Source organism: Typha latifolia, chromosome 7, assembly GCF_019914945.1.
Source record: "Typha latifolia isolate L0001 chromosome 7, TyphaL0001v2, whole genome shotgun sequence".
NCBI lineage: Eukaryota > Viridiplantae > Streptophyta > Magnoliopsida > Poales > Typhaceae > Typha > Typha latifolia.
This window is the reverse complement of record NC_133092.1, coordinates 1,263,914-1,277,005: the sequence shown is the minus strand read 5'-3', so window position 1 is coordinate 1,277,005 and position 13,092 is coordinate 1,263,914. Positions and strand designations below refer to the sequence as shown.

At 40.4% G+C, this 13,092-nt stretch overlaps 2 protein-coding genes across 2 annotated transcripts; both read right to left on the bottom strand.

Moving 5' to 3' along the window:
* Positions 1-74: 74 nt before the first annotated feature.
* On the bottom strand, positions 75-1,633 carry LOC140791936 (heat stress transcription factor C-2a-like). The gene is made up of 2 exons (XM_073142661.1): positions 1,002-1,633; positions 75-832 (listed from the first exon to the last, which is right to left on the bottom strand). Exons 1-2 carry the CDS (start codon positions 1,227-1,229, stop codon positions 236-238), a joined length of 825 nt encoding a protein of 274 aa, XP_072998762.1. The 5' UTR covers positions 1,230-1,633; the 3' UTR covers positions 75-235.
* Positions 1,634-2,884: 1,251 nt separating this feature from the next.
* On the bottom strand, positions 2,885-4,207 carry LOC140792595 (protodermal factor 1-like). Its single transcript, XM_073143675.1, has 3 exons — positions 3,774-4,207; positions 3,538-3,673; positions 2,885-3,446 (listed from the first exon to the last, which is right to left on the bottom strand). Exons 1-3 carry the CDS (start codon positions 3,934-3,936, stop codon positions 3,122-3,124), a joined length of 624 nt encoding a protein of 207 aa, XP_072999776.1. The 5' UTR covers positions 3,937-4,207; the 3' UTR covers positions 2,885-3,121.
* Between the last annotated feature and the right edge of the window lie 8,885 nt (positions 4,208-13,092).

Genomic DNA, 13,092 nt, shown 5'->3' with positions numbered 1-13,092 from the left:
GCCACCACCCAGCCCAGCCCACCATATTGAGGTCCTTGGGTCCCACTTGTTCTTATATAGTCTTCACAAAGAACTGCACAAACTCTCTTTATTCAAGAGACGTGTTACAATTGACGCGCAGGTTACGTAAAAGTAAAAAGAAAAAACAAAACAAAACAAAACAAAACAAAAAAAAAAACAAAGCGAAAGAAGCATTAAAGAGAAATTAAAAAAAAATTTAAAAAAAAAACAAAGATCAGAAACCATTAATTCCATTCTGCAGGGGAAAGGAATAATGGCAAGCACTACCTCCATCCATCTCAAGACCACCGACATCATTCCCATCATAAAACTCCTCCACATCAACGGTCGGAATGAAGCCATCACCAGCAAATCCTCCAGCATCCACGATACCCTCTCCATCCAACGGCCAATCAGGATGCATGATCCCGTCATCACCGGCGTCCAAGCAAAGCCTCGCCCTCTTCTCTCCTACCTTGTTACTGTTAATACTATTATTGTTATTATTGTTATCCCCAAGTGGGTCCCCGGCTACTTTAATCAAGAAGGCAAGCATCTGCTTGGGCCTCTTCTCTGTTTCCTGTACTCTCCTCCACATCACCTCCACTTTTTCCTCTATCTCTCTCTGCTCCTGCTTTAATCTCACTACCTCCATGGCCACCACTCTACTCTCCTCCTCCCCCTCCACTTCCACCGCGGTCTCTCCTTCCCTCTTCTTCTTCTCACCGCTTCCACTATTTCTTCGAACGATTTGCCGCAGCAGATGCGTCTGCCCTCTCAAAAACGACGCATGCGCGAATTCCCATCGATCCGGATCCACCTTGCGAAAACCCTAATTAATCACATATCATAACCATCAGCCAAAGAAAGAAAAAATATATTAAGAAATCCACGCGCTACGAGTTTTTTTTTCTTTCTTTCTTAAAATAAAAATAAAAATAAAATAAATCACTGAAACTTGCAAGTAAGTAGTATATATGCATGAGAGAAGACGCACGTACGTAAGTATTAAGCTGGCGGACGAAGCTGGAGAAGTTATTGTGCTTGAAGTGAGCTGGGAGAAGAGTCTGCGAGAAAGCGAACGGGTCGACGACAACGAAACTATTGTTTCCTCTGCCCCACGAGATCACCGAGTCCGTAGACGAATCACTCACCATCCGATACGTCTTGATCACGAACGGAGCAACGCCGCCGATATTAGCGTAGCTGCTGCCGTCTTCCACCATCATCTAATTAACAAAATTCGCTCGCTCGCTCGGTCGGTCGCTTGCTTGCTTCTAAATCGAGGAAGGTTACCAAAGATAGTAAAGAACGGTGTTTATTTGTAGTTTTCAGCTAGAGTACCAAATAAAGGGAGGAGTCGACAGGTGCCAAATAAGCGTGGACGCGTGGCTCTCATCCGGACTCTTCCTTGACTTGCCAACCACAAAATAATTTCGCTGTCGAGAAAGATTTCAAGGGGAGAGAGCTCACTTTACCAGATTACCCGTATCTCTTCTCTTTTACATGCATGCTCCACTGTTTGGTCCGAAACATGAGCCACGTCCCTGCAACCTATGGCGTAAATCTAAATAACGATTTTGTCTCAGATTTCAAAATTTACATATCTCCCAACCAAACACCGAACAGCTGTACCTTCGGACAATGGATTTCCTCGCTTTAATATTCGCGCGCGGGGTGACGGGAGGTGGTGGATTCCTATTGGTCCACCTTTTCGCGTCGCAGTCGCAGTACAAGGACGCAGGCAAACCCCACCGCTCTCAGGATCGATTTGGGTTTCGGGTTTGGCTCGAGGCGTCGCGACAAAGCGAGAGTGGCACGTGGACGTCCAGCGTTCGCAGCCGGGGACCGGAGCATAGCGAATCCCCCACGTAGTGGGGAAACCGGCACCAGTGGGTAATAGCTACGTGGAGATTCTGTTGGGGTTCGGCCACATGTGTCGCAGCGTCCTTGCGGCTTTTCCTTTCAACACTTGGAAAGAGATCGACTTGGCCTCCTGACATGAGGACTCTTTGTTAATTATACTTCCTCTTACCCAACGATGAACAAATAAGAAGAGAATTAATTCAGAAAAAGAGACTGATAGTAAAATATGAAGAGGAGGAATAACCTGCTAGCGCCTACTTATACTGCCTTCAGTTGCTACCAGTATTATTTTTTTTATCAAGAAATAAAAAAAAATAAAAATCATAGATCATCGCAAAAAGAAAAACAGAATATCCCTGCTTTAATTAACTTTATTCGATCCAACAGGACGCATGCATGACAACAGCATATCTTCTGAATGACTTCTCACTCAATTTTAAAATCAAAGGTTGTGCTGTACTGAAGTCCACAAGCAACAGCATAAAACTTTGCTGAAATAAGACGCTAGAAGAATTAATGAATGAAATGACGGTTGCGCCATTAATTTGATTACCTGTACATATGAAACTCATAATAAGAGATTAGCTTCCTGAAAAGGAGCATAACAATTACCCGAAATGCATTATCCATCCACCTGCAAATGTCTGATGCAAAGGACACATCACACACCCACACCAAGTGCATCAATAGCTCTCAGAGCATTACAAAAGAAGAGGTTTGCCTCCTCAGACACAAGGAATTTCACAAAATGTAGCGTTTCCATCTAATTAAATCAAATCCTAGAAAACTTCCAATCGTCATTGGCAAATGAGAAAAAAGAATAAAAAAAAAAACTAGAGAAAAACAGAGCCAGAAATTGTAGGACAAAAAGATTGGTCACATTTCTTAATGCCGTCGACTTAAATTCTATACCGCATCTGCTCAGATCAATATAGTCATACAACATGTCACCTTAAGGAGTGGAGACTGGAGACCCCTTTGACTCATGAAATAATAATTAGTCTAGAATGGAGAACCCTTTGAATCATGAAATAACTCTTAACAAACTTTGAATATAGAAGTACATCTGACCAATATTTTGACATAATACATCTTCAACAATAACTAAGAAATCCAACTAAATCTTACCATTAAACACCAACACCAACATCAACAACCAATGCAAACACAAAGGCTACGAACACCACAACCATAACAAGCTACAGGAGCAAAATTAAGGAGACAGTTGGTTAATTTGTCATGTTCAATGCTGCCTCTAGAGCTTGAGTCTGCCCTCATTAGCTTGCTTGAAGAGCTCAGCCTGGGCGGCAGCAGCACTATTGGAGTTCAGTGCAGCAGCAAAGGCATCCTTCACCTGCTGAGTAGTAAATGGGAACTTCCTACTTACTATGGAGTTAAGCAGTGAAGCAGTTCCTTCTCGGAAAAGTGCACCAATCCCATCAGCCCTTCTGTTAGCCAATGCATCAGGTAAGCTAAGATTCCTGCCAAAGATTGCACCACAAACTGGACCAAAGAACTCGCCCACGTTGCCCAAGTACCCAAATATGCCCCATATGGCTTCTGGGTGTGTTCTCCAGTAGCTTAATTTTGAGACAGAGCAATGCAGGAAAAAGCTACTGTTAGAGTTTTATTTTGTAATATAACTTTGAAGTGTATTTTGATTGCTTTTACCCGCAAGTGCCAGTGAAGTAATGGATGCTTGGATCAGGGATCAATGGCGAAGGAGTTGAGATGCTTGGAGTCGTTGGTATGCCATGGGTAACTCCACTTCCATGCGATGGAGTTCGCGAGCCACCATAAGATGGGTCTGCACCAATGCATGACTCTCAATTTCATTGGAAAACTATTGAAATTTTATTTTAACTGGTGAAGGATATATATTAGCAGTACGAATAGAGAGAACTAACTATGTGGAGTACTCCCAGGATGTGGATTGGGAGAGTAGTAAGTCTTTTCTTCAGATAAACCCTCAAGGCTTCGACCCATAATGGGAGAAATTAAGCTCTCAAAGACCAAACCTACCAAGAGAAAACTCATTAGAAGAGCTTTCTTGTTCCTTGCTCTCTCCATGACTGGCAAACAAAGGGACTCAAAGACAAAGAAAGAGGAGATGAAGGTGTTCGAGATGCGCTATTGCAATGGGAAGAGGAGCAGTGACCATGCATATAAATAGCACTGGCAATGGGAAGCCGGATTGGTTCCAGTTCCACTTCATTCATGAGCATAAATGCTGACTATGGAGGATAGGAAGTAGTTGGGTACAATTTAATGTCTTCCTTCATTAAGTTCTTCCAAATGATGAGATTCTACATGGAATTCAACAACTAGGGAATTCATGCGCATTACCAATCTCCAATTTAGTCAATCAGAGGAATAGTAGCCTAAATATGTCACGCATGCATTTATATATCATCACAAGATTTCTTTTTTTTTTCCTTCCATTTTTCTCCAAGTAAAGGAATCAATTAAGACAATCATTGCATTCTAGTCAATATTTATCTATCTGTCTGATAGAGGATTGCTCCTTTAAAGAGATAGGCCAGTGGGGAACTCATTGGTTCCCATTCAAACAGCCGGCCACACTGTGCTATTTGCATAGCTCATATAGATAGAGAACTTCCCATGTGTGGTTCACATGGTTGATGTCCAATGAAATAGATTTGAGGGTTGTGATCCTGACAAAGGAGTTGAGATGAAAGGTTGTAGCCAGGTGTCCAAGCCAATAAGATTGAGAAATTAATGAGGAGTTAGGCATATTATTATGTAAGTTCCTCCATTTTGGATTGGCTTCTGCATTTGTAATGTTATTTCATTGATAGCAAGGGCCCAATTAAGATTTTTTTCCTTCCAGATCGTCTGCAAAAAAGAATTGCAGACAGAGGAGTAGTTGAGGACTGACATATACAAGAAGACCATGCAGAAGATAGCCAATATTTTTCTTTCTTTTGTTAGTTATCTCCAGGGTACAATTTCAACAGTAACTGTAGCAATTAAAGAGACAGAGAGAGAACAAGAGCATGAAGAGGAAATTAATGTACCTCATTAAACTATGACATGTTTGGCTTCGTTCACGTGTGGACTAGCGTTGAAATAAGAATACAAATTTTTATTTGTCATTATCAAAATACAAAATTTATTTTAAAAATAATTATTTTTATGTTTACTAGTATTATAGAACAAGAGTATAATAATTATAATTGATATGATATAAAGTGAAAGGAAAAGATAAAATAATTTTTTATTTTTTATAAAATTATAATAAATACTATTTGATTTGATATAAAGTAGATTGATGAGATATATATCAATAATAAATTGATAATTTTGATTTAGTATGTGATATAAAATATAATTTTGATAAATAATATTTATATTCTAGAATAAACTATTATGAGTTATTCCTGAGGTGAATGGTAGGAGTGTAAACGAGTCAAGCATAAGCAAACGGCTCTAGCTCAGACTCTATTTAACATTAATTTTAATGTCTAATTTGATATTTAGGCTCGACTCAGCTTATATGTGATCATTAGGTGGGTCGTGCTGGGTTCAGTGAGCTTTTCGGGCCAACTGGGCTTAAATATTTATTTACGACCCGACTCACCAATTACTTGGGCCGAGCGAAGTTTGGGCCGAGCCAAAATATTCTAGCCTATTACTGCCCACTAGCCCATTAAATATTGGGCTTGGGTTGGGTATAATATGTCTAACATAATGGGTTAAATATAAAAAATATTATATCTTATTGAGCCAAGTTTAATGGGCTTATATAATGACATTTTAGTTATCTTTTATGGAAACATACTTATATATTGATATATTTTACTAAATATATAATGTGAGACTAAAAGAATTATAGGAATATGTGTGCATTATGGGTTGGGTTAGAGTAGTGGATCGAGCTTTCGGACCGAGCTGAACGGGCAAAGGCTTAGCCCATGCCTCCCACTACTATCTTGGGCTCGAGTTGGGTCAGGCCTAAATCGGGCTCGGGCCGGGCTTAGCCCTATTAAAATCGGGCGAGTTTTGGCCGAGTTTAGGTGGGGTCGAGCCTAATGATCATGTCTAACTCAACTTAACTCGAGCTAAGCTAGACCGATCTCGAGTATGAGCCTGACAAGAGGAGAAGGAGACAGCGGTGGCGGCTTGCCGATGAAGAAGGTAGAGGAGGCCAAAGGAGGAGCTCGGCAAAGGAAGAGAGATTAGACTTGTCGGAGAGGAGGATTTTATTAGACCTAGGGTTAGGATTAGATAGAGATATGAACTATTGGATCAAAGATAAGATGGTTATAAGTTTATTTTTATAAAATATATTAATAATTTATAATATTAATAAATATTATATTTGAACCTAGACTGAGAAAGTCGATTTTGGCAAAAGCCTAGCTGCTCATTTACTTTATTTTGACGCTCCTGCTAGTGAACCGGGCTTAGAGTAACAAATTTGTAAGAGTAAATTAACAGCCGAAAAAGCCTAAGCAAGATAAACTACAATGTGGAAAACAGCCAATATCCTTTTATCCCGTAGGAATAAGAGACATCATAGCGTACCTGTTTGCATGCAGCCATGAGAAACGCTGTTTCGCTGTCATAATCAAACAGCTTATCTGGATCCTGGAGATTCCTCAAATTTTCTTTGCCGTCCGATGCACCAAGGATCGGATAATCTAGGCCGTTAAAAGAAAACAGCAAGCAGCGTGCGGTGCGGTGTCGTTCACGAGGCGATAAAGCATTCAAACTTACCGTTGGATCCACAGAATACTGCCACGTGTCGTGTAGCCATTACGTCCAGACGCTGGTTAAGAAACGGACGGACGACCATAATTACACCATCCCATGCTAAAACCAACCATCTCTGCTCTATTTATGCCTCCAAATAACCTTATCGATCTCTCTAATACTCTAGTTTTATCCCTATTCCTAGTTCTTATTCTTCTCTTCTCTTCTCTTCTCTTTCTTTGACGCGGTGATAGAGATGGAAGCAAGCAAAGGGTGGAACGGTGTTATTCTTATTCTATTTGGCGTGGTGTGTTCATGCGAGGCTTATGATTTCTATGTTGGTGGAAGAGAGGGTTGGGTACTTGACCGTTCTGAGTCACTCAACCAATGGGCCGAGAGGAATAGATTTCAAGTTAATGACAGGCTTGGTATTACTATTACTACTACTGATACGTATTAGTTTTTTTTTACTTTAATTTCCTATATCTAACCGTCTGTGTTATATTCTTGGTTTTGTAGCTTTCAAGTATAACAAGGGAGAAGACTCTGTTCTAGTAGTGAGCAAAGAACACTACGAGTCATGCGACACGACCAATCCACTTGTAAAGTTAGACAGTGGCGAGTCCGTGTATGTTCTCAGCCGATCAGGGCCGTTCTTTTTTATAAGTGGCAATCACAGCCATTGCGAGAAGGGTGAGAAGTTAGTATTAGTGGTGCTGGCTACTAAAAATGCTAATACTAAGCAGAGCCCACCACCTTTGTCTCCATCATCCTCCTCGAGCTCCTCTCCATCTCCGTTGCCAGTGCCGGGAAAAGTAACGCCTCCAAGTTCCCCTCCATCGTCTTCCGAGAATTCTTCTTCCTCCTCGTCATCTTCTCTTCTGCGTGTTTCATGGGTTTCACTTGGATTGATGGTGGCTATGGTTGTGGGTGCAGTCATTTACTAAATTGATTTGGTGATCGAAGTGGATTTGAAGAATTTGTGTTTGTTGTAGTGATTCTATTGAATAACTAGTGAATAGTTGTTTTCTTGTTTCCATATGGTAATTAATAGATTTTCGATATTAACATAGATTTATTTTTCTTCTTTGCATTTCAGTACTCTTCCCTGTTCTTCTGTTTCTTTTTGCTTCTGCGTACCAGATAGTATATGCATCACTGTGAAGAGTAACTCTTCGGAGGAGGAGTTTAGTTACAAAAAAAGTGGTTTTAAAGATTATATGGTAAAAGTTTGCTCTCCATTAACTAAGTTAGTAAACGATCGAATAATAAAGAAAGACTTTAATTTCTTTACGATCGATCTTAAACCGAGAAAAGAGGAGAAGTTTCTTCGAAAGGAAAAACTGGCTCATAAATGAAAATGAGAACAGTTAATGCATTAATATTATAGATAAATAGGCCCATTTCGTTCTTTTGGTTATACATCATTGGTCCGTAACAGACCTTAAGTTGGGTGTCTTTCAGACAAGCTAATCAGATAAGCTATTAAATAAATGTGTAATTAATTTGCAAAACTTTGGGTTTAGCAGAACATTTTAAGGTTTCAACTGGGAAGAGTAGCATCAACCGGTCGATTTATAACTTACTGATATATAATATGACAAAGATTAATACACCTATAATTTCAGGTAAAAGTGAGAGGAGCAGTAGCAATAACAAATTGGCACTCGATAATGATATACTCCGACTAAACCGGACCTCAAACAAGACCCTACCGTATAACTCCTTTCCATAACCACAACTCCAACACCTCACCATCTCCTCCCCCTCTCTCCTCCTCACACCCAGCTTGCAGGGGAATTAAGGAACCTTACACCACCAACAAATTACTTTAACCCCTCATCAATCCCCGGCCCCCATGGCTCTCCATCCTCGCCTTCGTTGCAAACTCATCGGTCATCGAAACCGCCGTCTTCGACCACGACTGGTCCCTTTCTCTCCTCAATGACGATGGCTTGCTCGTGTGTAATGGGCTCGTCGGCGAGTGCGATGAGAAGTTAGAGGAGGAGGAGGAGGAGGAGGATTCAGAATTGAGCCGTCGTGGGCTATATAGGGTTCGTCCCAGATTTATAAGTTACGAAGCTCTGCGACGTGACGGCCTGCCATGCAGCCGACGTGGCAATTCCTACTACAACTGCAAGAAAAGGAAGAGAGTAAATCCATATCGTCGTGGATGCAGCGCCATCACTAGGTGCGCGAGGTACCTTAATTTATTTAACGATCGATGCGTGGAAATATTAGAAGAGAGAAGATCTAGAAAGGATGCGTGCATGTATGCGTGGGTTAAAGACTTCAGAGAGAGAGAGAGAGAGAGAGAGAGAGAGAGAGAGAGATGAGTTATTGTATGAATGCGGATGCTTATATCTAGAGGTCTCTTTCTTTTCCTCCGACCTTTATATATTGTTTAAATCGTTATTAATTATGTTACACGTACCATCGATTATTTACATCCACCGTGCATTGTATTGTGTAACATAAGAGATACTTATCTTGGATTATTTATTTGTTCTTAATTTTACCTTATTAGCTCTCCATCTTCCGCTTTGCGTAAGGAAATAAAAAGTTGAATATTATGATAGAAAAATGATAGTGTTATGATGGACGCCTAGTACTAGAAACTTTTCCAACTTGTTCGGTAGGATACGTTCATACACGCGGGACCACGACAATGATCATATCTATGTTTAACATGAACTTGTGTTTAAAAGCACATAGTAATGTACATATTTGTTTAATTATTGACAACATGACTGCAATATATTACAACAATTCTATTAGAATGGAAATGTTTTGAAGATATCTGGGTATCTAAAATTAAAGAAAGAGGGAAAATACAAATTAAGCAAAACACATTCTTTTCAGCAATATTAATTGCTAGAGGGAATAGGGGGAGCAAAGTGTGGAGAACTCCAACTGAGTGTATATTGTAGATCATCTCATCTAGAAGCAGTGATAATTTCCACTATTACTAGCTCTCGATTGCAAGCTGCTTGCATAACACTCCAAGCATGCACAAAGTTTAAGCGATCGAAGGGCTGTTATCGCTCACTTGAGCTAGCTCTCGTCTTGCATCGTTGCCCATTAAGTTTTACTTCTCGTATGCAATATGCAGGATCACATGTCTCCGGATATAAATTGAATATCTAGAAAGATCTACACCAAAAAATTAAACACTTCACTTGCTTCTTAGTACTATTTAGAATTCCCTGCTTCGTGGGATCACATGTTCATGTACGTAGTACCACGTACATTCAGTAGTATGCTATGTAAATAATGGTATCATCATATATATGAACTGAATTTCTTCCCAACCATATCACACAAAACAATTCCAAGGGTAACTTCTTAGAGAAATCCGATATATTGAACCATAGAAATGTAGCTTATCTCAACTCCTACAGTGTCAACATCTAACCATATCAAATGCTAGCTGCTGGACAAGAGTAAATATAGCGAGCACTTCAAGTACGATTTGGCCTCGAGTCCACTAGCCTATTGATTAAGGTGGCCAAATCGAGGTCTCCCTTTAATTAGAAGCTAGCTAGCGTAGCTAATTAAGCATATCGATAGATCCCAACGCTTAGATAGATGCATGCATTTGAGCTTGCTCGTTCTCTAAGCGAGCAGAGGTCGAGCAGAGCGTAACACTTTCGAGCTAAATCCGAATTAATTTGACCCTAGGAGAGATTTAGGAATTAAAAGAAGGAATTAGTTAGAGCACGCATTCTTATGGTAAATTATGGTGGGCTAATTTCTAATTAAATGCTTCTTCCACTGAGGCTCCAATCCAAGTCAACGCCGCGTTACCTCGATCCCCTACTCGCCACGTCAATGCGACCCTCTGCGCGACTCGCCCCAATCCATTAACCATAAGATTCGTGCTATAATTGATGATCTATGTGTACCATGTGGCAGTCTGGCAGATGCCTTGATCAACTAAATGTACGCGTCACTCGAACGGAACGGAACGGGACGGAATTCTTCACCGATTCCCCGCGTTTCCCGCCGTAAGAGTAGATAACATGACACGTTCAGCTATTAGGCTTCGCTGCCGACTTTCGTAATAGTACTTTTTTTTCTCTTTATTTTATTTTTTTGGAGGAAGGAGCTGTAATCAGGTTATGCCCCTTTAAAAATAGTTACTGAAATCTGAGAGCCAAGCAACCCTTAGATCCCTTGGCGCGGATCCTCTGCAATCCTCCAACCACAGACTGCCAAATACCCATATTGCAGGAAATTCCTATTGGCGAGACGAAAACATTATAGAAATCACTAACTCCGCAGAATATATTTGAGGCCTGAGATTATAATACCGTAGATGGCCTAAAAGTCATAGAATCACATACTATCACGGTCAACGTACTAGATCTGAATTGTTATCGCTACTTTTATGCTTCGGTCACGTTGCATGAGGTGGGTTTGTGTGAAGAAAGTCTCAATTCATTAATATTTGAAGACGCCCAGACTGGCTCCCACTGGAGATCGAGATCCAATGTTCATGTAGCTCTCATCGAAGCTCCATAGCATCAACGCAGTCATGTGCTCCATCTTAATTAACCCCAAACCCCCAGAGAGGGAAAGGTGGCAATCCAAATTAATTCCGCATTACTTAACTTGCTTCCACGAATAAACAATGCCAAGCCCTCTCGTTCAAAAGCCCATGTAACCCTAAGTCCAGCTAACTAATTAAGAGTAGCGAGAGAGTGCCAAGAGATGAGGGAAGAGAGAATGGCGATGGCCGCCGTCTCTTCTCGACGTCCGCTGACTTGTAAACTGCTTATCGCAATCCTCTCGATTGCGGTGTACATCCACAGTGTGTCAGCAGCCATCGACGAGGGGTACGCCCAAGTGGTGAGTAACCAGTTCATAAATCTCAATCCAAGGATGGGCAGTCGATTTCTAGCTGCCACAAACGCCGGGAAGGGTGATCGCTGCGATCCAAGTGTGGCAAACCCTTGCTCTGCCGGCCTCCAATGCTGCAAAAGGAAGTGCACCGACTTGCAAACAAGTCGAAACAACTGCGGCGCGTGCAGTAATCGGTGCGGGTTCGGGCAACTCTGCTGCAATGGCAAATGCACCACGGTGGCGTACGACGTGAACAACTGCGGCAAATGTGGGGTTGTGTGCAACCCGGGAGTCCGGTGCGAGTACGGTGCATGCGGGTATGCTTGATCATCTTGTTGCATTAGATGATGGTCATGGTCGAGCGATATATAGTGCTATTTCTACTACTTGTAGATGATGCGTACTAGGGTTGGGTAATAGAGAAGGAAAGGATAGATGCTCTTTAGATCCATATGTAAACCATTTGGTCTTTGTGCCGTTTCTTACTTCTATGATTTGTTGAGGGGGTTATACAAGGGCTATGTAAACAAAGTAATGTTTTTTTTTTTGTTTCTCTTTGGTAATAACAATAAGGGAGAAAGCATGGCTCATGCTCCCAGTATTGGCGTTTCGTACGTCCGAATTATTCATTCTCTGCTACTTCCTTCTATCTTACTTGCTATTATTACATACCTCAGCCATAAGACGTAATGCTTCTACATATTGGAAACGCTAAAGATATATATATATATATATATATATATATATATATATATATATATATATATATATAGTAGTTGTTCATGGCTAAAGCCAAGATTGTATAATTTCCATTTCTATTGGCCCATTATATAGCCGTCAAAGTCTCTCCAGTAAGCTTCTTTGCATATCTAACGGAGGTTTTTTAAATGGAAACAAGCTACTTATTTGGTTAGTCCATTCCTTGTTTATATTTTGGTATTAATCAATTAGCCATTAGCCAAAGATGGCCTAATTCCCTTAACGTGTACGCATCACGGGAACGTAGGACAGCCATATGGTAGGGCTAACTTGTGCCAAAAGTAAGGTGAATTTAATTAATTGGGCCTCCTGGACTAATATATTGGTGCTAGGCCCTTGCAGAAGAGCATCTGGAATAAAGGTTTTCTGGAGGTGTTTTGAAAAAGTTACAAAAAAAAAAAACTTTTACTAAAATAATAGAACTACCTTTCTTTTTTTAATTTATCCTCGATTACTCTTGATCTTTGATAAGTCAACTTCTATGAGTCAGGAACTTTATTCTCCACTAAAATTTTTGGTAGAAATGCAACTCCTATTCCAATCCACCTATTTTTTTATTCATAAATGTAGGAAAAGTAAAAATATATGAGTAAAGAGATTAATTAACAAGCTCTTTATGCTATACTTTCTTATTTCCATAACTCACTTTCAACTTATTCTAAACTAACATTTGTAAGTGAAATTAAAGATTAACTTTAGAAGGTTCTCAAAGCGATTCCACTTGCCCCTCCTTCGCCTGGTTCTTTCTAACCCATGCACTCAACCGAACATTCCATTGATTTTAGCATAATATCAATATATAATAGCATGCATGACATGCAACTTTCCAAGACAAAAGCAACACTGATGCCAAAAACCAAAGTGATGCCAAACAATGGCCGGCTGTAGCTGAAATAAACTTCTTAG